Raw genomic sequence first — 24,585 nt, forward strand, 5'->3', positions numbered from 1 at the left:
GCATTTGCCAGCATGCATCGGGCGCGCCACGTCGTCCCGCGCCCATCAGGTGTAGGGAATGTGGTCGCCTGGCGGGTCAGGCTCATGTTGGCTGGGGGGCAGCAGCGCTAAGGCCGCGCCGCCGCCCTCCGTCGGGCCGCCGCGCCGCACGCGGAGTATTCCCGTCGGTCGCTGCCACTCGCCTGGCGGAACCGGGGCCTCCCCGCCTCAGGTGCTGCCCGCAGGTACCGCGCGCGACTCCTGAGGCGCGGGGCCGGTGACCCGAGCGGCGGCCGGGGGCCGAGACGGCGGCCGCGGCGATGGCGACGTCCGTCGCGCCCGGGGCCCCGCGGGCGCTGCTGGCCGAGTGCACGGCGGGGGACTCCGCGGCGCTGTTCGAGCGGCACTCGGTGGAGGAGATCCGCGGCGCGGAGCGCGCCGTGCGGGCCGACATCGAGCACAAGAAGGAAGAGCTGCGCGTCATGGTGGGGGAGCGCTACCGCGACCTGATGGAGGCGGCGGACACCATGGCCGGGATGCGCGCCAGCGCCGAGCGGGTGCGCGCGGCCGTGCGGGACATGGGCGCGCACTGCCAGGGCCCGGCGCCGGCGCCGGGCCTGTCCGCAGCAAGCCCCGGCTCGAGTCCCCGCGGAGCGGCCGAGGAGGCGGCAGCGGTGAGCGACGCGCAGGGTGGCGTGGGTCGGATTGCGGGTCGGGTCGCGGTGCTGCTCCATCTTAATGAAGGCCAGAAGATCGACAAGCCGACGGATAAGCGGACAGACTGACAAGTTGACGGACAGACAGGCAGACTGACGTGCTGACGAACAAGCAGACTGACAGGAAAGTGGACAAGCAGCTGTGGAATGCACGTATTTGTTTTGCGTGGATGAGGTGGTCTGGATGGCAGTTCCATCTGCGAATCACGTAGATCGGAGCTGAGCAGTGGGCCAAAGGTCCACATGCCAAGCGAACGTCAACAAACAGCACTATCCAATTTGTAATCGGATTTAACCCAACTCTTGCATTGAGTGAGGTCAATGTAATACCTTGGGAAAAGCTAGAATGGGAGGGAATTCCAAAGTGGGGCAGTGCGAGGAAATAATCAGGAAAGTGAGGTGACCTGGAGTGTGCCGAGTGTATTGTTGTGACCTGCTGCGTGGTGGTTGATCACAGTCTGGTCGACCGAGTTCCTCAACATGGGTCCTCAACACGAGACGGGACTGATGGACATGGCTGTCCCAGGACGGCTTCGTCTCTCCGGTTCGTGTGACGCCGTCAGCACGAGGGGAGGTGCTGGCTACGGAGAACGAGTGTCTGCGTGTTCGCCCGTTCGCAGGAGCGAGGCAGGGGGCGCTTCTTCGCGCTGGCCGCGCAGGTGCGGCTGGTGCTCGGCGTGCCGGAGCGCATCTGGGGCTGGCTGGAGGCCGGCCGCCACCTGGAGGCCGCACGCCTCTGCCTGCTGTGCCGCCACGTGATGGCCTCCCTGGGCGTGGCGGGCAACCCGGGCGGGCCCGCGTGCCCTCCGCTGCTGGCGCGGTTCCCGCTGTTGGCGCGCCAGGCCGCGGCGGCCGCTCACTTCAGGTGATCACTCACGACGCACAGACGAGGAGTCGGACGTACAAGTGGGCAGACAAACTTACAGACGTGGATACAGCTGACAGATACATCGACACACAAGGTAATAGAGAAGCAGACGGACAAGCCGACACACAGACAAGAAGACAGACGGACACGAATAGGAGCGGCGTGAGAAGGAGGCCGTGCGACTCGCGCGTCCTGCACGCGGCCCTTAACCACGCTCCAACTCTTGCCCCACGGCGGCAGGAGCGCCATCCTGCAGGAGAGCCGCGCCGTGCTGCGGGTGCGCGCCGTGGCTGACCAGGCTGTGACGGATGCTCTGTGCGCCGTCATGCTGCTGGAGGAGGCCTCCCCTCGCCAGGCCTTCGCCGACTTCCTCTTGGCGCGCAAGAGCGTGGTACAAGGCCTCCTCAACGAGCCACAACACGGTCAGCACATCCCCAACAGCATTGTTATTATTTTTTTCTCTCAAGTTTTCTGTCCAAGGCAGGTCCATGGCTCATGTTCCCTCTGTGCCATCCTGTTCGAGTCCACCATGCATGGAACCATGTGAGGGCTCTTGAGCAAGAATCTGCATCTCAGGATCTTGAGAGATGGGGATTGTTTGGGGAGGCCTTCATTCAGCTATGAATAGTTAATATCTGCTGATGATAGGTTGCCTTGGCCTTCGTCGATGATGTTGTTTAGATGTGACCATAACCGATATTTTTTTTATTTGTGTTCATTTACACAGGAAAGCCTTGCTGAGTCTCAAGACTTTTATCAGGAGGGTCTTTACATGTGTAATCCCAATTGTGTAATTTGTAGGTAAAATTTCCTGCATTGGGATGTTTGCACAATGTTAAACCGAATGCAGTTCAGGACAAATCGACATCATTGATAGAGTTAAAAATCAGACGACCAGCAATTAGCATCAACATCACGATCACCAACACGCGTGGTCTTGAGTTCAGTTCTCCGTCTCACCTTGGTCCTGCATCTCGCAGCAGCAAGAGAGCCCCCTCTCCATCGTCTGCATGTTTAGCACCGGCTCCCTGTGTCGCTTGCGTGTGTGCAGGGTCGAGCATCAAGGCACAGGTGTGCACTGTCGTGGAGTCCGTGGCCACCACGCTCTACCAGGTCCATGCCGTGTTTTACTCGCCACCCGGGCCGGGCGAGGAGGGTGCGGGGGTGGGGACAGAGATGCAGGATGCACCGTGCGGACTCCTCATCAGCACGCTGGAGTCCCTCGCCTCCGATACGCGTTCTGGTGCGCCTGTCTCAACCCCGCTCCCGCAATGAGCTACTTGAACGGTGCTCAAAGCCTGTTCACAGCCCTTAGCCAGTGGTGGGAATCCTGCTTTCCTATGGCAGGGGCAACTCTCTCCATAGGACAACCATTGTTGGCTTGTCGACAAAGTGGTGCTCATTGTATCAACTCCAAAGAGAAAGATGATGATGGCCCGAGCCCAACCAGGATGTAAACTCACGACCTTGTGATTGCGAGCCCTCTACAGCGGAGCATATACCACCTGGCCACCGCGATGCACCAGGGCGGTTTCATCAGGCAATTATTGTGGGCAATAGTTTTTGCTCCATTTTCAAATCTGGTCAAATGTGATAGCTGCATCCTCCAGTGTATGACTTCCACCCACATCACATGTGTGTATGTGTCTGATTGGCTGGAACGCCGGAGCACAGGCACAGGACAAGGCGTTCTGTTGGACTGGGCCGGGGCGGAGGCGTGGGGACGCCACCTGCCCCCCGATGTCCTGAGCTTCCGCCCAGTGCCGACCATGATGCCTTCGCGCATCTCACTCCAGCACCTTCGCCACTCCCTCCTACACTGGGTCACGCTGTACGAAAACTACGGCCACAGTGCACAGAGACAAAGATAGATCTCGCATGTAGCCATACAGACCGTGTGGACAAGTGCTGTTAGTGAACACCTATTAAGGCCGCCAGAGCCCACAAAGGCGTGGTGTGGCCAGAACTACTCCCGTCCGACGTTATTTCTCCAATGCTGATGTTTACGCATTGCAGTAGGTACTCATTTAAAGTGCAATCGACCTAGGGGAGGCCCAGCATTGGTTTTAGATGGTCACTTTTTAAAATATATGGCCAGGAATTAAACCTGTGCCAAGATGAAAGTGCATGCCCCTCAACGAACCTTGGTAATCGAGTTGCATGCCTCATGCAGGGAATCCAGCGACTGCATAAAATTGCCCCTTAACATCCTTTAAAAACTGACACCGTTGGCACCATTGTATCCGAACCAGTTAGAATTTTCTCCATTACTGCCATGGAAAGTTTCTCAAACGACATGGCCAAATAGTGTCGGGACCAGAGGGCATCTCCGTCGCACTCCAAGGTGTACAGGAATTGGCTCTTACTCCTGGTCACGCAGCTTTACCCAGGCCTGCCCACCATCATGAAGGTCCTCAACTATTCTGGGCAGAGGGTTCCCAACCTCAAAGCATGAAGCATAATATAGAGTATTGGCCTATTTAAAGTATGATAGGCTCTGACCAGGTCAATAAAGCATAGACATAGGTTCAGTTGAACTAACTTACACCTCTGCTATAGCAGATGGACATATGTGCAGCACCTGATACACGCAAGCACACACGTATGAATGTGCACGTGTTACTTACACACACTTGCGTGCGTGTGCCGTGCGGCCAAGCAGGTGCCGCGAAGACGTGTCTCTGGGCGTACGGCGCCTTTTGCCATTCGTGCGCTCCCTGCGCGGTTTGGCCGGAATGCGCGACGCAGTCTGGGAGCTGCTAGCCAGCGAGGGGCTGGCGCGCCGCTGGACACCCATGTGCGCCCACCTTCTGGGGCGCCCGCTGTCCCTGTGGGACGAGTTCCTGCAGCCGCTCTTCATGCAGAGAGTGGAGGTAAGATCGGGCGCCCCCTACCCCTTTGTTCCCCATGCGGCCGGGCGTATGGAGCAGCAAACCGACGTTTCCCAGATGAGATGTCTCATGCCGGGACGTGTGTGCGCATGCATCAGGAGCTTCTCCAAGAGACGCTGGACTCCATCGCGGCCTCCTCCCAGCAGGCCCTGCAGGCTGCCGTTCTCGAGTTAGGGACGCCACGCCACCGCGCCGGGCCCTCGCCCGAGACAGACGCCTCCTCCTATCTGTGGACGGAGTCACCGGGGGACTTGGCCCCCCACGCTGCGTGGGGGGGCGCCCCCGCGCCACCGGCCCTGCCCGCGGCCGCCGCCTCCTCCCAGACCTGCTTGGAAGTGCCCACCTGGGCCGGCCTGACTATGAAGGCCCGAGGACACACACCCATGGTAGGTGCTGTCCTAAAGATGGTGCCGTGTGTGCCCTACTTATAAGCTAGCGGAGGTAGGGATGGAGTGTGTGTGCTCATGATTGAGTGGTCATATGTGTGTGCATGGTCACAGGTTCAGGGTTTGTGTGCTGCGCTGGACGCTAAGTTGAGGGCCCGCATCGAGGACGTGGCGGCGTACCTGCCGCCTGCAGGGCCCCCCGCTTCCGGCCAGGCCCCACCCCCACAGCAGGTACCAGGGGAGGCCTCCGTTCATGGGAATCTGTAGGACATGGCAGCATCGTGTCATGCATCTGTGACCACGCATCTGTGTGTGTGTCCGTGCGTGCGTGACAGGACGGCGCTGGGTTCGACCGCTTTGCGGATTCGGGCCGTGTGCAGGAGACGCTGCAAAAAGAGAGCGCCTCGTGCATTACGGCGCTCTCCGCTTGCGCTCGCGGCCATCTGGACACTTCAGCCAAGCTCTTGCAGGAAGGCGGTGGCGGCGACGATGAACAGCGGCGCCACCACCTCGCTATCGTGCTGTTCGTTGCCCGGCTGTGCCGCGCCATCCCCGAGCTATGCCCGAGCCTGCGGCTCGCCATCCTGGGCTCGGCTGGTGCCGCGTCACCCCCCGAGGCGGTCAGGTCATCGCCGCGAGCTGCGGCCGGGGAGGCGAGATCGGTGCCCGCGAGACGGGCGTACACGGCGTGGACAGAGCTGTCGGAGGAGCTGGGCGCGCTGAGCCTGCGTGCGTATGATGCATGGAGCCGCAACGTGGCCCAGGTGAGAGCAGCAGGCCCCACTGCCGGAGGCCGTAGGGTCACGCGCCCGCAAATTCGGAGCTCTGCTACAGACGGTGCGCTGGGCTAGAGGCGACGGTGACCACGTGTAGATTTCAAAGTGCACGTTGAATTTGTCTAACCAGGCGAGAACTCGAGAGAGCAGGATAAGAGTCTCATTTGTGCATAACCAAAATGGTTAAAGCTAAACTAAAATAAAGTACAGCAACAAGCGAAAATTAAACAGCATCAGCAATCAAATATAAATCATAGTAAAAACCGCATACCTCAAGAAATCTAACCTAAATTTCCAGTAACACGAGTCAGCTCAGACTAATGACTGCGAGTGACGTGATCATGAAGGCCTTCAATAATTCAGGAGTGGATGGAGATGGTGATGAACTGTTCCTCGGTGTGACACAATATGATGGCTCTTCCTGCAGGTGGCGGTGAGCGAGTTTGGATCCACTCTGAGAGTGGAGAGTCCCGGCCGCGTGTTGGGATCCACCCCAAACTGGGACGAGATCGAGATCATGGAGGAGACGGAGTCCGGGGGAAGTGTGGCATCAAACATACATCTCCCTGCACAGGCACGACATGCAGGAGAGCACTGACACACTGTACAAACACACGCCATACACACACATCCCCCCACAACAAAACACAACCACATTGCACACATACTGCACACACCTACACACTCCATAGACACACATAACACACATATCATTTTCACACGGAAATATAAATAAGACTAATATCGCCCATATAACCTTATGTATGCTTTTGGGGCAAGTGCTCTTAGTGAGCACCTATAAAGCCAACTTGATTGGCTACGTATGGTGCGAAAGAAGTCCAACATACATCCATTCTCGCCACACAAGGAGGTGGTATGGCTAACACTACACCTGGCCACCTTTGTCTCCCCAGTAGCAATGTTTACACACTGCATGTTTACACACTGCACTATGTACTCATTTAAATATGGGTCAGCCGAGGTAAGGTTCAGAACTGGTCCAGATATTCGTCATCAACGTTGGCCGTGAACGGGAATCGAACGTTGGTAGCACGGTGCACTAACCACTCTTTCACACATACACACATTCAATACGCACACACCAAGCACACACACTTGAACGTGTACATAGAAACATCTACCCCACACACCTGCGCACACACCCATTTTGTACATACGGCACGTTTGCATATGAGATTAGTGTGTTAAGTTGCTGTGGTGTCAATGCCAGGCTGTATCGGGGATGCTACTGCTGCGGTGGGTATGTATGTTGAACTCCTTTCACACCGTACATCGCCAACAATGCTCATCGGAGGTGTGTTGTGTGCTCGCTTCGTTGTGGGGCCTGCAGGCCTCATTCCCAGCACAGGCCTTGCTGTTCGGGCTGGGTCAAGCCATGGGGGCTGTAGGGGCCCAGGCCGTGCCCCGGGTTACCCGGCAAGCCCTGCTGGAGGCCGTCATGGATGGCGTCCTCACGGCTTATGAAGCTCGCCTGCAGCCCGCGGTGGGAACGCGTGCTCGCACACTCCCACAGACAAAGATTCACCGTGAAACCTTTTACAGACTGTTGGGGAAAATACTGATGTTAGCGATCCTCTATGAAGGCAGGGACAACACTTGATGTTGACACACCACATTATGTACCCAAGTCTACACTTGCACAGCACATTCTTCAACAACCGCCGTTTGCCACTAAGTAGTGGAGACATCACCCTGTCCTTCTGTACCACATCAACCCTTCTCCTCTCTAGCCTGTATCGCGCCCATTTAGCCTCCTCTATCTGGCCAAACAAGCTGTTTAGACATGCGGGCTACATGACCCAGCCAACGCAGCCTTGCTCATATACCACACACACACACTCCACTCGCACACACCCCACAGTGGGGATACACGCTCACACAGATATCCGAACTGTGCGTTTGTGTGCGTGTGGTCCATGTAGGCTGGGATGACCCCCATGTGCCAGGCGAGGGCGCTGCAGCTTCTCTTTGACCTGCGCTTCATGCACGGCGTGCTGGCGGTTCGACCCGAGGGGACGCGCGGTAGCAGTGCCGCTGCTCGGGGGACCCCTCTTCACGCGAGGCACGTATGACCCCCCAGTGTGAGGACTGGGGCCTTCTCATTGCAGACCCTTGGCCTGAGCACAGAAAATGCTTGTAAAGTCCAGTAGGCAGCGGTGGTATCAGGATCCGAATGCTGTACGAAGTTGAAGTAAACACGAGAGTGCTCGTGAGATCACAAATCTGTGGGAGTGGCAGCAGTCGCTCGGGATGACATTACACCCACTGCACTGGCCAACCACCTGCCGGTGCCGCTCTGCAGAATACAGGCCGTGGTGGACGACCTCGAGAGCCACGTGGACCCGTTTGACCTGGACGTGTTCACCCCACACCTCCACCTGCACCTCCAGAGACTGCTGCAGCGCACCAATGTATGACGCATGCATGTGCATACACACATGCATATCCCACTCTATGATCAGAACGTCGTGTGACGTTTGTGCAACGTTCATGCGATGTTTGCGCGCGCACGTACTGCAGTACGACCACGTGAGGAGCGGTGGTGCACTGGTTAGCACACTGCGCTATGAACCCAGTGACCCAAGTTAAAATCTCGATCACAGGTCACCATCATCAATGACAAATAACTGAAACGGTCCTGGGTCTCCCCTAGATCAACTCTGCCTTAAACGAGTACCCCTTGAGTTGTGTAAACATTAACATTGGTGTCGTGCTGGCCACCCACTCACTCGTTATTCTGGTCTTCATAGGTGTTTGCTAACAGCACTTGAAGCAGTCTGTTAAGGCAATATGGAGGTATCATTTCCTCTGTGAGTGTGGTCACCATTATCTCCACATTGCTCACATTTGCACACAGCACCAAGGCTGAGTTAACATGTTTAAGGCAAAGATCTGGTTTAAGACCACTTGGAAAGATATTGGCTATAGCTGGGAATTGAACGCTTGTTATTTCAGCATTTTTAAAACTGCACCATTGTATTATAATGACACGCACGCACACGTGCACACTCGTTTGTGCCTCTCAGCCATGTTCGGCACCAATGACATGAGTCCCAACCATCAGGGCTGCAGTGCTGGTACAGCTCGAGGTGCAGGAATGGCGATTTTGGACTTGAAGCAGGGCAGGTTGCGTAATCGTTGCTGTCGAGCGTTTGCCACCACGAGCTGGTAACTGTGTGGTGGTGGTGGTGGTGATGCCTTCCAGGTGCTGTTTGGTGTCCTGACGGGCACCGAGAGGCAGTACACAGGACGCCCGGCCCCGTCGGGCCCTGAGGCCCCCAGCCTGCTGGCGATGGCCGCCACGCATGCCAGGTTTGCCCCCCGTGCTGTGCTTGAGGCGCCGTGACGCGCCCTCAGCGTGGTGTTGAGTCCTGGCGCTCTCCTGACAGCGGGGAGGCTCTTGCGAAAGCACCGCCGTGTTTCACCCGCGCAGGCTGCGGTGTTTTGCCACAGGTGGCGATGATTAGCACAGTTGGCTACATACGGTGCGAAAGTTCAACATACATACAACATGCGTGGTAATATCATCGACGATTTGCACCGTCTTCTAATTTATGCATGGCACTGTAGCATGCGTCTAAATTATACAAATTAATGAAATATAAATGCGCACACATCATCATACAGTGCATGAAACAAGTGGCCTTAACTGGCATATGCATGCAGTACAAACGTACAAAGGCGCTGCATTCTTTGGAAATGGTTGACAGCTGTTGAGGGTTAAAAAGAAAATGAATCACAAAAGTGCATCCCACTATACTCTTGTTGGTGACCCCTCATATGCATTCGGCCTGCAGCCTACAACATGCCATTTGGTGTGTCTAGCCCATTTCATACCTCTTATCAGTGCATCCCGGATTTGCCAGCAGATTTGCCAAATGCGGACTTTGACAATGGTTGACAGTGATCCACTCCACAGGATCTTTGACACCCGCTGTAATACGGACAGTTGTGTGTATTTTATGACAGTTAAATAAGCAAGGCCTGTACCACGAGGAGGCCTGTATCCACTGGATCCCAGGATTTGTAATGAAATAACGCAGCTACTAACAAGGGCATTGAGCTCATTCTGTCACTGTGATAGGATCTGGATGCATGGCTTGGTAGTCGAGCAAGTGGTCGCGAGTTCAAATCCTTGGTTTGGGAATGACTCGGTCTATCATGGCTCTGGGGTAAGTAAAATGAGTGCCCCTTAGTTGTGAAGTCAACAGTGTTTGTCCTATGGTTAGACTCGCCCCCACCATATGAATGTGGATTTAGCACTACTGGCTCTGGGCTGACTTCCTAATAATTGGAATGGTAATACGGAGTGTGGACGTTGCGTCGCGGTAAAGGATTGTGCGTAACTCGGGGGACTGGGCCATCGGCTCGTGTGGTGGTCTAGGTTTGCTCTGCTGCCCCTGCCGGCCTCCAGGTTGGCCTCCCAACGCAGGGCCACCCCGCCAGTGAGAAGGGGGCCAGCCACAGCGCAAGCACCGGTGAGGGTGCACGCTCACCACCACCTAATGCTCACCATTGCCCAGCACGGTCACCGCCCAGCACCCTCACCACCCAGCACCCTAACCACCCAGCACCCTCACCACTCAGCACACACGTATGCACACGCACGTGCACACTACAGCTGACTCGGTGTGGGCGAGCGCCTCTCTGTCCCTGTTGTCATTTCCAGTGGTGTGAGGAGATGCCAGGCTCCGAGCCAGCCGGGCGCTCGGGGAGCTGACAGGTACAGCCCGGTGTGGGGCATGCCGTGTGTACCGCCGTGGTGTGCTGGCCGGCCAGGTGCAGTGGCGAGGGCCTCTATTTGCTTGTATCGGTAGCACTTTGACGTGACACTAGCCTTCAGGACATAGTGGCGGTTGCGCATGCAGGAGTAGGGAAGGGGCTTTTCGGAGCTTCTTGGGGCTTCTTTGAACTTCCTGCCCGGCGCCGGCTCTACCACTCGTTCTGCTGTGGGGTGACGAGGATTCGGCCGCAGACAACGCTGGGTTCCGTGTGTGAGCGGTGTTTGTGTGTGTGCGTGTGTCAGGTGGAAGTGTCGCTGGGAGGCATGCAGGGGGTGGACACGCGTCCGCCTGGGGCCTTATTCAGGCAGCTCGCGTCGCACGACGAGGGCTCTCAGCCTGGGTCGTCCCTCTTCAAGCTCGGCTGGCTGTCAGCCATCACCAAATGAGCAGCGGATCCGCACGCACACACACACGGCAAACAACCAGCACTCTCCACCGAGTCAAGGTGGCGCTAACAAGGGCTCCGGACTGGCTCGGGCCACCTTGGTTGCGGAAGCACCAGCATATGCGGGGTGTTACTCTGCTTTCGGTTTACAGGCACAGCGATATTACCGGGCAGGATAATCCTTGAGTGTCATGTCAGGGCTGTTGGCCCGTAGCAGCAAACACCCTGCGTGGGTTTTCCCAAACAATGCACAATGCTTGCGTTGGAAATCTGATGGAGGAATTCCACCTGTAGTGTTTGTGCAGCTGACCACATCACTGTGGGAGGAGATGGTGGTGAACAATCTGCTCCTCTTCCCTCGCATAAACACACAAGGTTTGGACTTAATAGAGTCTGTTGTGGAGTCATGGCGGCCTCCTTTTCAAGTAGGTTTCCCTATTTAGCCATGGGTCGATCTGGGTCGGGTGGCTGTAAAGTTTTTGTTTTGGTGGTGGAAAAAATAAATGAAATCTGTGAGTGCGTATGTGGAGGATGTACTACCCTGTTCTGCGTCGGTTTCCGTTGGGTTTCATTCTATAGCTAAAACAATGTAACTCGTCCATAATATAGGTTTTTTTTTTTATTTGGGTTCGATCGTGTAAATATAAATGTGTCGTTAACCCCGCCACCAACTGAACATGCCAATTCGTTACTATTACAGCACACCGGTGTGTTGGAGAGCAAATCCACAACATTTACAATCCGAATACGAAGTTTCTCCAGTAATTACAACTAGCTTCATCAGGCGACAGCCAGATTTGTGGAGAAATCCTGTTTCGGTCCTTAAATGGATATAGATGTGATGACGTCACGTGTGAGCCCTTCACAAGCGAAGAGGGGGGGATCCATTAATGCACAAATTATAATGGGTATTCATTGCCGGCTGGATTAATCATATGGTAACGTACATTATGCATGCATTTATATAACTGGTATTCACCAAACATGCCAATGATAGATCCACATCACACTGAGAAGTGCAGGTGATACGGTTGCGAAGAGCGAGTTTGCGCATCCCCATCAGTGATGACGCGCGCACGTGGGACGCACGCCTGAGACGTGAAGCGTTCTCCAGACGATTCCTCCTCACATCGCGGGAGATTCTTCTAGGATTCCTGCGTCTTGTGAAGTGATTTCCCGCTCGCTTGAGCATCGAGGTGGTGCTAATCTGTGTATATACCTGAGCCAGGGGTGGATATTACACATCCCTTTGGCGGTGGGGGGGGGTAAGTCGATATTTAAATCAGTGTATACAGAGTGGAATACACATTTGCCTTCAAAAGTTCGCAATCACCTCCTTGCCACATATATCCCTATGAAAAATATAAGTATTTTTTCCACCCCATCAGCAGCAATAGGTGCAACGCGGTTTCGACATTTCATTTCTGATGAGGAGTAAACTTATTTTCGCGTCCTCACAGGTTGCACTAATTTAGGATGAAACTTTAGAGCAACTGATTCCGTGAAGTTGTTGTTGTGCAAGACGGAGCAGCGGCGGTGATGGTGGCGTGAGGCGTGAGCTCGGGGCAGGCGTGGCCCAGCTCCCGGCTCCTCCTCCACCGCCCCGGGTCCCGGGTCCACGGCTCCCCGAGTCGCCCCCTTGGTTCGGGGTCTCGGCTCTGGGGGTCCCGAGGTCGTGACTGCCGCCCCGACGTTCGCGCGGCCCCTGGGCCGAGAGGCGGCCTCCTCGGGGTCCGGGGCCAGCGGGAGGGCGGGCGGGGAGGCTGCTTCGGCATCGACATCGCCCGGCAGCGCTTCTATCCGAGCGCCGAGGCCGCGGCCTCGTCACGGGCACCATGAGCGGTGAGGGACAGGGGGACGGGGACAGGGACAGGGGGGACAGGGGGACGGGGACAGGGGGACGGGGACAGGGGGTGGGACAGGGACAGGGGGGACAGGGACAGGGGGTGGGACAGGGGGACAGAGGGACAGGGACAGGGGGTGGGACAGGGGGGACAGGGGGACAGAGGGGGGGGGACAGGGGGACAGAGGGACAGGGACAGGGGGTGGGACAGAGGGACAGGGGGACAGGGGGGGCAGGGGGACAGGGACAGGGGGTGGGACAGGGGGACAGAGGGGGTGGGACAGGGGGACAGAGGGGGTGGGACAGGGGGACAGGGGGACAGAGGGGGTGGGACAGGGGGACAGAGGGACAAGGGGTGGGACAGGGGGACAGAGGGACAGATGGACAGGGGGACAGAGAGACATGGACAGGGGGGACATGGAGAGGGGGACAGGGGACAGGGACAGGAGGACATGGACAGGGGGACAGAGGGACATGGACAGGGGGGACAGGGGGACAGTGACAGCGGCAGTGACCGGGCCAGGGGTCTGACACGGGGACGGCACTGGACAGGGGAAGAGACGGGGACTGTGGGGATCAGGGGGACAAGAGGGTGGACTGACAGGGGATGGGACTGGGCAGAGAGGCGGCGATGCTGCCCTCGGGTACCCGGCGTGGAGGCGCCTCGGCCCGAAGCGATGTCGCGGCGCCGTGAGCAGCAGCAGCAGGACGACAACAACAACAACAACAGGGGGAGGAGGAGCAGGGTATGCGGACACAGCTGCAGGAGACCTTTGGTAGAGGTGGTGGTGGTGGACGACCAAGGTCAGGAATGGTGGTGTTGACATGGAGATGCGAGAGAGATGTTGAAAGGGTTATGGGTTTGGTAGTTACAGTAACACAGGGCGAATGGCAGTGAAAGAGACTCAAGGATTGGAGGTGATTGATGCCAGAGAGGAATATTGATTTGTGTGGATCGTGGAGGGGTGGTGATGAAGTCGGATGAATGGTTGTGAAGGACGTTGATGGGTGGAGGTGTGGGGTGGATGGTGTTGGGGTAAGGCGGGTTGTGGATGGATGAGAAGCGATGGTGATCGTGGAAGAGTGGTGGGTGATGGTGATGAGGGCCAATAATGAGGGTTGTGCTACAGGATGGATGGAGTGGTGGTGGTGAACTGATTTTGGTGGTGGGGATGTAGGGAATGTAACCACGAGAAAACGTCCTGTTGACACTGTTACCTCGACAGCTTCTGGGCATTGCTTCAGACTTGCTTCAGACTTGCTCATGAAGTCCGTGGCCTCACCCACGCTGGGCACAGGGTGGAGAGCGAATGCTGGTTCTGATTCAAGTCGAGCACTCTATTGACGCGGTGCCGATATACAACACACGTGGTGCACAGGCCCGGCGGGACGGTGGGGGGCATTGTAGCTGTAGTGTGGGGGGCATTGTAGCTGTAGTGGGGGGGGGGGCATTGTAGCTGTCTGGGGGGCATTGTAGCTGTTGTGTGGGGGGCATTGTAGCTGTAGTCTGGGAGGCATTGTAGTTGTAGTGTGGGGGGCATTGTAGTGGGAGGGGGGGCATTGTAGCTGTAGTGTGGGGGCATTGTAGCTGTCTGGGGGGCATTGTAGCTGTAGTGGGAGGGGGGGGCATTGTAGCTCTCTGGGGGGCATTGTAGCTGTAGTTTTGGGGGGCACCACGACAGTGGTTTACACCGCGTTCAGCGGAGTAGACTCGAGTGGTGCAGTGCCGGCCCAGGCCGTGGCTGGTGACGGTGGCGGTTGTCAGGGCTCGTGCAGCACTCGAAGTGCCCTCCTCTCTTCCTGCCGAGGAACACGTCGTGAATCATTACGGTTGTTGACACGCTGCTGATGATGCTCCTGGCGTGAGCCTGAGCACGGCTTAAAGTCGAGTCATCTGTCTGTTACTGATTTTTGTTTTTAAACAGTCCCTATTCATCTATTTCCACATTTGCCGTGTAAACAACATGGAACTGTTTGGTCGATGGTCCGTGTTTATGTGTTTTCATGTGAACATAACACGAGTCGTGGTTTACAATATAATAATCTAATGACTCACCGCCGTACAGTCCTCACTTTGGACAAGAGAGAGAAATTAAAGAGAGAGAGAGGTGCGAAGAGGAGCCATAAACAAGCCAAAAAGCCATCGCCTAGGTGGTAGCCAACGCCATTATTCCCCCCAAAGCCCTCCATTCCTCGATATTGAGGTGTTATCGGCCAAATGTTTTGACATGTGGAAGAAAAGTAAAGCACCCAGAGAAAACCCACGCTTGCGAGGTTCCAACACTCTACGCATATGGATGGAAGAGGTTATGATTACAGTATCGTAACATTTCTTGGATCATTACTCTCTGACAATACTTCGGAATTCCTCACCTCTTGTTTCGTATCGCATTCCTGTCTTAATATCTGGCATGGATCGCCCCTCTATAAAATACACATTCGGGCCCATGAACATGGCCTGTGAAGCTTGGCATGTACATAAAGCTCACTGCACATTTACAAAGAAAATATCACTGGTGCAGCCAACAGTAAACCCATCAGGTTATTGTATCATAGCCTAGTTTTTTGAAGTTTTTTTTTATGTAAGTTTACGATGAATACAGAACGGTCGTGTTTGAGACGCGAGAATGTGACGGTCAGTTGGTTCCATGTCACGCAGGCGTCCACAATGAGAATGAGCGGCAGGCCCTGCTGGACCGGTTGCTGGACGCCGTGAAGCAGGTGAGAATCTCGCGTGCCCCGCACGTGTGGAACGTGTCGGGTTTTGTCGGTTGCGACAGAAGGCCTCGCTCAGGAGGGCGGCATGGTCTGTGCATCTCCATGGAGACGCAGCCGAGGCGGCACCTCGTGTCGTCTGCCCACGGAATCCGGAGCAGTGGCGCTGGAATCGCGTTTTCAGATGCCTCTTAATCCCTGGCACTGTTTACTGGCCCAGCAGTGACGTGTTAATAAATGACATGCATATCCTTTGGGATTACACAGAGCAACATCGCCCCCTACTGTGAAACTATCGCAGACTGGGTCCATGATCAGCTTGCGCGAAGAGAATTATGGCACCAACAGCAAATGTATTAAAATCTGCTAAATCTCATGCGTGCCAGTTGTTGCTGTGTCCTGGCAGCGTCACAAGGAGTTGTGCTGCCAGAAGACCGCTGTAAAGCATCACGTGGCAGCGAGAGCCAGTTTTATTATTTGTGCTTGCGCGTGAGCCCAACAGCCACTGCCGGTCATGTGACTCCGCTGTTCACAGTCGTGCTAGTCACATGCTCCCAGGTCATCAAGTTTCCCTGCAAATGCAGTTTTTTTTCGTTTCTTTTTTTCATTTTTACAGAAAGTTACCAAAGGTCACGCCATTGTAATGTTGGTCGTGACGAGGAGTACATTTTTGCCTGGTGGCTATGTGCGATGAATTGTTGCTGAAACCATGCGGGTATGTGAGGGGCTGTTGGTCGTACCGGGAGTTCGGTGCGCGGTCCCAGACTGCTTCACCGCAAGCGCCCGTCATCTGTTTATGTTTTCCAGTGCCAAATACGCTTCGGAGGGAAGAAGGAAATTGCCTTCGACTCAGACAGCAGGTATTTAAACTCCAAACAATCCGTGAATACATTATCACGGAAATTATATTTCAAATCAAACATCCCTCGATGCATTATTCCATCAAACTTGTCCTTCCCTGATTTTCTTGCACCTGTGGAGATCTATCAACATCATCGTGCAGTGCTCATTCCATCCCCTTGTTCCTCACTGTGTACGTAAATAACCAACATCCACATGCATAGCTAACCGTGCTAATTGGAGGTGTGGGAACGCACCTATTTCCACTGAATTGTTTGGCACGCTTTCCCGAGATGAACATATTTAACACGGAACTACAGGTCACAACAACACACTCGCCTACCCACTCACCACACTCATCACAATGCTGGTCACAACACTTCGTTTTCGGCTAACAACCTGGCTGTCTTCCTGTTTGTCGGTGGTTCCTCAGTGACTGTGAGATGCAATTTGCATGAACGGTCCTGTATAGATCTAAACATTATTACTATTATAAAGTGCTGTGGCCTTCTCGCTCGTGCTCTGCAGGGTGACGTGCCTGTGTGCCCAGTTTGAGGCGGTTCTGCAGCACGGCCTGCGGAGGGGCAGCCGTGGCCTGGCACTCACGGCCGCTGCTCTCAAGCAGGTCACGGGCATCGGCGGCAAGATCGAGCCCGGTACTGCCTAGCACAGCGGTGCTGCCACCGCCATCAACAACACTCACCATCTTCCTTACAGTCATCACCACTACTTCAACAACATCCTCACCATCTTTCCTGCAGTCACCATCATCAATACAATATGGATTTATGTGGCTACTGTCTTCATCGCCACCATCAACACCATCAACACCATCATCACAACTATACCAATAACCTTCCTCGCCGGTTACTCCAGCCACTAGAGGCGTCGCCATCGTCACACGATCGCCGGGCTGCCACAGTCCTGACATGCGTGTCGTTCCATTGCCCGCAGAGCCGGTGTTCTGGCACTTTGTGCGCGAGCAGCTGGGCCGGCACGAGCTGCAGCGCTACCTGACACTGCGTGCCATTGGCACGGACGCCGGGAGGGGCCGCGCGTGGCTCCGCTCGGCGCTCAACGAGCACTCGCTCGAGCGCCACCTGCACACTCTGCTCGCCGAGCGCCAGCGCATCAGGTGCGGCGGCTTCCGGCACGAGCGTGGGCACGCACAGGGACGCGAGCTTGTGTGCCCTCCCGGACTTCATAGTTGCTCACTAACAGCACTTAACCCCAACAGACTGATAAAGGGTACATGGGGGATTTTTGTCTCTGAGTTGGTGTAAAAACTGCATAGCCGTAAATGAATGGTTTTGCGCAAGAATGAGCGAGATGGATTGCGGTTTCGCAGAACCATGAGGGATGGCAATGATATGGGAAGGTCTTCATCTCGCAGTGGCTTGAGCATAGCTGATGGTGGTGTGTTTGTGTGGTGGCCTGTTCAGTGAGTGCCTGATTGAGAGAGCTGGCTGTGCTGTATGTGTTGTGATGGTCGATGGCTGCTGGTGACCCACTCAGCCTGAGCCCTGCCACTTTGTGCCCACAGCCAATTTTACGAAGACTGGGCCTTCCTCCTCGACGATGAGCGGTCGAGCATGCTGCCCGTCATGTCAGCAGGTCACTGCGTAACCCACCCCTCACGGCCGCACCGTGGCCTCTTATGCCCGCGGGTTCTCAGCTGCAACCCTATTGGGTGACATCTCCGTGCCACCCACACGAGACACAATTTCCTAAACGTGCAAATTACTCCATTGGGAGTGCACGTTGCAGTCATTGCCCCCTACTGGCATGCTAATGCCCATGTGCAGGCCGGCAGTGAGTCATATTGTGCTGCACAGGTACAGATTCTACTGGGGGTGCCAATGGAATGTTTGAAATAAGATCTGTGATGTAAGGTGCTTTGAGATGCCCAGGCAACACTATATTGGCCAGGCAGTGGTGACTATGCTCACTTGCTTACTTGAGTCGGGACGTCACCCGCGGCGTCGTGGAAGGAGTGTCGTTGCACTCGTGTCATTCCGCAGGCCTCAACTCCATTGTGTTTGCGATCAACATCGACAACGAGGACCTGAACGGCGGCCTGGGGGTGTCGCGGGGTGCGCCCACGATGTCGGGCCTCCTGCGGGAGTCGACGCAGAGCGTTACCTCCCTCCTCAGAGACTCGTCGCTCACACACGTGCGTGTTTGCTAATATTTATTATTATGATTTTATCACCATCACTTTTATTCGCGTCGGCACTCTGACCGCGACACAGTCTTCGCTGCGATGATGATTGGTAGGCCATCGTTAACGCGTGTGTATGCGTGCGCATGCGTGCGCCATGCAGGGTGTGAGCAGCCTGCTGCGTGAGATCTCCGGTCCCGGGGGTCCCCGCACGTCCGGGGGGGCAGCTGTCGTGCCCGTGGCCTCCGCGCGGGACACGGCCCTCTCGGCGCATGACCCTGCCCCCGTCATGTCTGCTAGGGTTGCAGGTAGCTTGGCGACAACACGGTGCGGCCCCCCGGTCTTGCAAGCACGCCCGCATGCACGCACGCCTGCACAGCCGTCTGTGCGCCAGCGGGGCTGGTAATTCTGCGACGATGACACCGTCCTGCGTTGGGGCAGTGTCGTGGCCCAGCGATAGCGCCTTCACTGCCTGTTGCACAGTTTCGCCGTTCTAATTTGGTAGGCAGCCCTTGTTATTACTATGGGTGTATTAAACGTAAAATACGACGCATCGCCTTGCTTTATGATGGCCCTGCGCCATGAGAATGGTGCGGACACCATTGGGACTCGATCATCATTCAAACATTGCCTTGGTCAGATGTCAAGAATCGCAAGGAACGAAAGAAGCGATCGAAGAAGCCGGTGACGAGCATCATCTCTTTTGATGACGATGATGCGGAGGAGCGGGAGAGGAGGGGAGAGACACAGCTGGAGGAGTGGAGCGGCCGGCATGACGATCCGCCTGAGGTCCCTGCTGCGGCGTCCCACACGCGGTACGGGCTCACGGGCAACGATGGGACAATCTCGTGGTTATGGGCCGTTTGCGACCAAAGATGCTGCCCTTGTGTGAGATATAAACGCAGCGAGATAATTGCGGTGTTATTGGTGGCAGATTCAGTCCGGATTCGGCCTTTGACCCGGCTCCCTGGCACCATGGGGAGGCGGTGGAGAACGGCGTCACTGACAGGAAGCCGATGGCCGACGAGGACGAAGAGGAGGAGGACGATGATGACAACGCGGACGAGGTCTATGGGAAGTCGCAGCCGGCCCGGAACGGTGATGGCCACGCAAAACTCGACGGGGCCTACAAGTGAGACACCGCCCACGGTGCCCGTACGGCACCGCACTCGCACCGACACGACAGCCACTGACACTCGACGCGGCGATAGCTGTTGTTGACGCCCGTCGGTAACGCACGGGTGCCGGTGGTGCAGGCCCCTGCCGGAGTCGCCCGTTGGCTGGAGTGCCCTCCAGGTGTTCAATGACAATGACAGCGGGGAGCTGCTCTTCCCACTGCAAGCAGGTCGGTCACCGTTGCCCCTCCCCCTGCGTTCGACTGGGTGTGTGTGTGTGTGTCGGGTGAGCGGGGGTGTGGTGGAGGCGAGTACAGGCCGCCAGCCTGATACCCGCATGCTCGGTTCGTGTTCCCGCAGATTCTCCCACGGACGCTGCCGCCCTCCCCATGCAGCTGGCACAAATGGGCTCACTGCTGCAGCACAGGTGCGGCTCGCATGCCAAGGCCCAATGGCACCCCACTGGCAGCAGGACCCCCCACGTTCACTTGGCAGATTCTTAAGACGGTTAAATAATTATCGAGGCCTGTGCCGTCGGTGCCGCCCCACCTTGTCATCGCTTCTCTCTGCTGTTGTTGCAAAATGACAATAATGCTCACGTGGTCATTAAGCTCGTGCTGTAACTATGATAGGATCCTGCTAGGTGACTCAGTGGATACGTGACTCGCAATCGGAAGGTTACAAGCCCAAATCCTGGTTCTCGTTTTATCGGCCTATCATCCCTCCAGGGTCGTTAAATGTAGTACCGCTTTGTGAAGAAGTCGACATTGGTTGTCCAATGGACAGACGTCGCAATTTTTACCTGACTACCACCTGGCTGCCTTCCGGCACCTCTGACTCGTTCTTTCTTATCGAGAGTGCACACGGTGTGGAACATTACAAGGTGAAATAATTAATATTCAGTGAATGTGTACAGAGCCATGAATAAGCATTGCCACAAGGTGGCAGTGGCAGACTGCAAAGCGTGCTACATTCGTCTCATGGTTTTGGATGATTTTTCAACATTGAGATGTTTTGGCCAATACCAGTGACATTGTGTGTGTGGGTTTGGCCATGTCAGGCAACCCAGGGGAAACTCATGCTGAACAGGGGGAGATCATACAATCTCCACGTAGACGGGCACCCGAGTCAGCAATCAAACCCTGGGCTTGAGGCAAAGGTTTTACAACTGCCATTTAAGTATTGTGTGCATGCACATTTACATCCCTTTTGTAAATCTGCTGCTGGATGAGGGCCTCCCCACGCAGTGTGGGTCAATGGGCGCCACGTCATCAGACTTGAGCACGCTGCTCAGAGCGGGTTGGTGAAGACGGGAATCGTAGTACAGCACAGCATCTCGTGTTACGCTGCCCTCTGCTGATCACCTTCATACCGCAGCAGCCTATAACACCGGTTAGTTACGCTTGGTGGTTAACCATACAAGCACTCTCCAGGCTCAAAAACCTGCTTAGCCTCTGAGATCTGATGAGATCGGGTGCATTCTGGGTGATTTGCTCACAGGCCCATACTGTACCTGTGTCCTCTACCCCCACCACCAGGGTGGAGCCCCCTCCCCCATGCCAAGGGAAGAGTGTCAGCCCTCCCTCGGCTTCCTCACCTCTCTCGGACTCCATGAGCATCGGTGAGTGGGGTCCCCTGTGCCCCCCGCGTGCCCCCCCCCCTACCGTGTGACGGTGGTCGCGGCACCGGTCATGACTCCGCGCGGTGTGGAACCTCGTTCGCCTCTTCTAAGCTGAGATAAAAACACCAGATTCGTCCTGAACACTGCCTCACAGCAAAATGGTTCACTAAATACCCACATGAACAATGTTCATGCCAACAGAAGGCAACTTTTAATTGATAGTTGAGTCCTAAGTTCGGTGCATAGGTTTGTTCTGTACCTAAACCGTGGGCCCATTTCACGTTTGTGCGCACAAAAACCGTGGCCGATGTCACCCTTATTGACCTGGAATCAAACTTGATGCTTTGGGCTTCAGAGGCCAGCACGCTCGGTCATTGATAACATGTTCGTGGTTTTCTGCTGCCCCGAAGGTGAACTGCGGCAGGCATTGGTGGCGATGATGAACAGGAAGGATGAGCTGGAGGAGCAGTGCAGGTGAGCGCCACGTTGTCTTCTGCGCTCGGCCACGATCGGATTTCGTTGCCGGTTCTCGTGGTACGCGGCACACGAACAGCTCGGGGCACCGTCTTTGGCCCCGTCACTTGCTCTACTATTGACGTCATAATCATCTCGACGTGTAACTCATAATCATCTCAAAGCCGCACAGTTATCGCTCACTCTTGAAGAGAGAGAAGACAACTCAGAGGGGCGAGGAGGAACCAAAGACAAGTGAAAAAGCAGCCAAAATCGGCACCTACAATTTCCCAAACTCTGTGTTTCTATATGGTAATGTTTGCTCATGGGTAGGGAGGGAGTTTCACGAATGTGTGTTATCCACCAACCATGGCTACCCCCCACAGTGCTGGGTTACAGACCACGTTTTTAGAATCTGACACATTTGCATGTCTAAAACAGCAGTTTATATTTTGGGAAGATTTTTTCATGACCGAGGGGATTTTGGCAAAGAGCAGGGAGAGCGGGAAACGGATAGATAGGATGAGAGCAAGGGGGAGTGACTCGGCTTCCTTTAACCTTTGGCCCTGGTTCGTTGGCATGTAGTGTGGGGTTTGAGCAGTTGCGTGTGGGGTGTGGACGTGTGGCGTGTGTGAGGTGTGGGGATGTGGTGTGTGTGGCGTGGTGTGTGGAGTGTGTGGGGTGTGTGGCGTGTGGTGTGTGCGGTGTGTGGAGTTTGAGTGTTGGAGCTTGGATGTTTGCGTGAGTCATCACACCACCATCTCACTCGCTCTGTGCTTCTGACACTGGAGGACCACTGTAATTGAATCATAACTTCGCCGCCTATTCCCACGGCGTGTGCACTCAGCAGATCATTGATTCCACATTAAAGCACATAAAGGAGGATTGGGGAAAATGCAATTCTCGATCGTTTCGTCATGCCAATTACCGAGAACGTCACGTTTATTTGTACAAATGTTGGAATTACACAGAGGGGATGCTTTAAAGGATGTACGAAGAATGGATCTCACTTAGAAATGTAGAGATTAAAAGTTTTGTGCTTTTAAACCTAAGATTTACTGATAATAATGTTTAGCATTTACATGGAGCTCGCTCAAACACCTCAGCAACTTAAAACACCTTGGATCGCATCTCATTTCATACATTCAAAGGCACCCCAAGCGGTAGCTGTTCTGTGCAGTATGAAATGACTCAGAGATGGGCATTAGCCTGCCAGTAGGGGGCGATGATTGCTATGCTACGAATTAGAGCAGAGTTGGCACAAAATAAAGCGGGCGGTGCAAATCCGACTGTGTGTGAGTTAGTGGGTGGTGAGTGGGTGAGTGAGTGTGTTCTTGTCACGGTGTGGATGAGATGAAACCGTTAATGTCAGGTGGACCAAGTCCACAAATGGACAGGAATCAATTAGTAAAGTTTACAGGAACAGTAACCATGGTAGCAGTAACGATAGAAGAGTGACAAGGCGGCGACTGACTGCCAATAAGTGACTGAGGTGAATCACTGGGTGCTGGGCCATGAATCGCCCCAACTGCTTGACTCTGAATTCAAACCCGTGCAGTGAGGTGGGAAGTGGGTGCTCCACCCCAGATGTGACAGCAGAAGGATTCCAACTATAGCCGAATCTGTGCTCTGTAGCAGCAGCAATACATCCTCAGAGTTCAAGAATAAGGTCTTTGGAGCAGCATCTGTGCTCGCTGGTTGCCCCGTGCATAAATATCGTGGCGCTCGGGGGCATGAGTCCGTCGCGTAGGAGACATGATTGGGTTGATGTCGGTGAGCGTCAGCAGGAGGCCACGAAGTTGCGGGTGTACGTACGTTGAACTTCTTTCGTACCGTATGTAGCCAACCGTGCTAATCGGAGGTGTGGGCGGGGGGACGGGACCCACTGCCCTGCCCGGTTCCCCCACGCCACCGCTGCTATCTTTGGGTGAATTGTCAAGATCATCTTGTTTATTGAGACTCTTCTCCGGGAGAATCCCTTGAGATGGAACGTCTTTGTTACAAGGGTATCCGGGGTATTAACCGACCTGCACATAACAACACGTAATGACCACGGACACAAACACACACAAAGATTAACATCCCCTATATGACCTATAACAGACCATTGGGGCAAATGCTGTTCACGAGAACCGATGAATACCAACATGGCACACGAGGGAGTGGGTGGCCAGCACCACGCCCGACAGCCTTCGTCTCCCCAGTAAATCAGTTTAAACGCCGCACCTGGCACCTATTTTAAGCCTGAGTAGACCTGGAGGAGGCTGAGAACCGGTTCAAATATCCGCCAAAGTCATTGGTCGTGAATGGGAATTGGCGGTGGTAATGATGATGGTAATGACAAGTTATTTGGAGCATGATAGTGGTGATAATAGTGGGTGGTGATGTAGTGGTGATGATGATGATAGTGGTGATGGTGGTGACGACGACGACGATGGTGTGGACGACGATGATTATGGTGCAGATCTCTGCGGGCACTGCTCGAGAGCGAGATGGAGCACGCTGCATCGCTGCGACGCGAGGCCGAGGAGGGGCAGCGCCGTGCCGAGGAGAGCGAGGAGCGCCACTCTGCGCGCCTGCAGGCTCTCGCCAGGTGAGCGTGCGCTGTCTGGTGGGGGGGGGGGGGGGGTGGGGTCACGGAGCGGGGTGCGGAAGCCAGGGGAGGATGGACGAGATATCGGGTGGCGCCGTCAGGCTCCGGTGGAGGGTGTGGGGGAGGATGCGTCCTAAAAAGTGGTCCTTGTGTGTTTATGTTTTGCTAGAATTGCCCCAATTATCGCGATTCGTACGAAGCCACGTCCACTTCCAGATGGCGCTCGCTGTCTCCAGCGCACCGTGTGGCGGCGGCGACGGCAGGCGCCGGCTCCGTTACTGTGCGAGCAGTTGGGTTGCTGTGTGTGCCTGCTTCCCTAATGGGCGCCGCAAGCACCACGTAGTGCTTGCAGCTCGAACACGCGTATGTGTGTGTGGGTAGGTATGTGTATTTGTGAGTACAGTAGGGGGCACAGGTGGTGCATTGGCCAGTCAGTGG

At 55.4% G+C, this 24,585-nt stretch overlaps 2 protein-coding genes across 3 annotated transcripts in view; both read left to right on the top strand.

The window, feature by feature from the left end:
* The first annotated feature begins 21 nt into the window (after positions 1-21).
* On the top strand, positions 22-11,327 carry COG1 (component of oligomeric golgi complex 1). Of its 2 annotated transcripts, XM_061549576.1 has the most exons (17): positions 22-653; positions 1,316-1,560; positions 1,804-1,985; positions 2,615-2,806; positions 3,238-3,394; positions 4,226-4,436; positions 4,553-4,840; positions 4,955-5,071; positions 5,176-5,604; positions 6,044-6,190; positions 6,968-7,120; positions 7,560-7,699; positions 7,940-8,048; positions 8,843-8,949; positions 10,022-10,115; positions 10,307-10,360; positions 10,664-10,824. In XM_061549576.1, the coding sequence occupies exons 1-16, from the start codon at positions 300-302 to the stop codon at positions 10,355-10,357; spliced, it is 2,976 nt and encodes a 991-aa protein (XP_061405560.1). In that variant the 5' UTR covers positions 22-299; the 3' UTR covers positions 10,358-10,360; positions 10,664-10,824. The 2 variants fall into 2 exon arrangements, with proteins under 2 accessions (XP_061405560.1, XP_061405559.1); XM_061549575.1 differs by lacking the exon at positions 10,307-10,360 and having other exon boundaries at positions 23-653; positions 10,664-11,327.
* Positions 11,328-12,141: 814 nt separating this feature from the next.
* The window catches only part of SNX29 (sorting nexin 29), a 58,720-nt gene continuing 46,276 nt past the window's right edge, over positions 12,142-24,585 (top strand). Inside the window, exons 1-15 of the mRNA XM_061549577.1 lie at positions 12,142-12,648; positions 15,309-15,370; positions 16,172-16,224; positions 16,733-16,860; positions 17,159-17,339; positions 17,748-17,818; positions 18,226-18,377; positions 18,529-18,673; positions 19,006-19,180; positions 19,300-19,497; positions 19,622-19,710; positions 19,841-19,907; positions 21,019-21,101; positions 21,512-21,575; positions 24,019-24,147. Coding sequence (XP_061405561.1) covers positions 12,642-12,648; positions 15,309-15,370; positions 16,172-16,224; positions 16,733-16,860; positions 17,159-17,339; positions 17,748-17,818; positions 18,226-18,377; positions 18,529-18,673; positions 19,006-19,180; positions 19,300-19,497; positions 19,622-19,710; positions 19,841-19,907; positions 21,019-21,101; positions 21,512-21,575; positions 24,019-24,147 — 1,604 coding nt within the window. The 5' untranslated portion in view covers positions 12,142-12,641. The remainder of the gene's footprint in view (positions 12,649-15,308; positions 15,371-16,171; positions 16,225-16,732; positions 16,861-17,158; positions 17,340-17,747; positions 17,819-18,225; positions 18,378-18,528; positions 18,674-19,005; positions 19,181-19,299; positions 19,498-19,621; positions 19,711-19,840; positions 19,908-21,018; positions 21,102-21,511; positions 21,576-24,018; positions 24,148-24,585) is intronic.

The sequence above is a fragment of the Lethenteron reissneri genome, chromosome 10, assembly GCF_015708825.2.
Source record: "Lethenteron reissneri isolate LAM-NWPU_2019-01 chromosome 10, ASM1570882v1, whole genome shotgun sequence".
In the NCBI taxonomy this organism is placed as follows: Eukaryota; Metazoa; Chordata; class Hyperoartia; order Petromyzontiformes; family Petromyzontidae; genus Lethenteron; species Lethenteron reissneri.

Excerpts from the sequence above, each read along its gene's own strand:
- COG1 (XM_061549575.1), top strand. The coding sequence starts at position 300 with ATGGCGACGTCCGTCGCGCCCGGGGCCCCGCGGGCGCTGCTGGCCGAG. Across the intron at positions 1,561-1,803 it reads GCGGCGGCCGCTCACTTCAG|GAGCGCCATCCTGCAGGAGA; the intron begins GTGATCACTCAC and ends CCACGGCGGCAG. Across the intron at positions 7,700-7,939 it reads GGGACCCCTCTTCACGCGAG|AATACAGGCCGTGGTGGACG; the intron begins GCACGTATGACC and ends GCCGCTCTGCAG.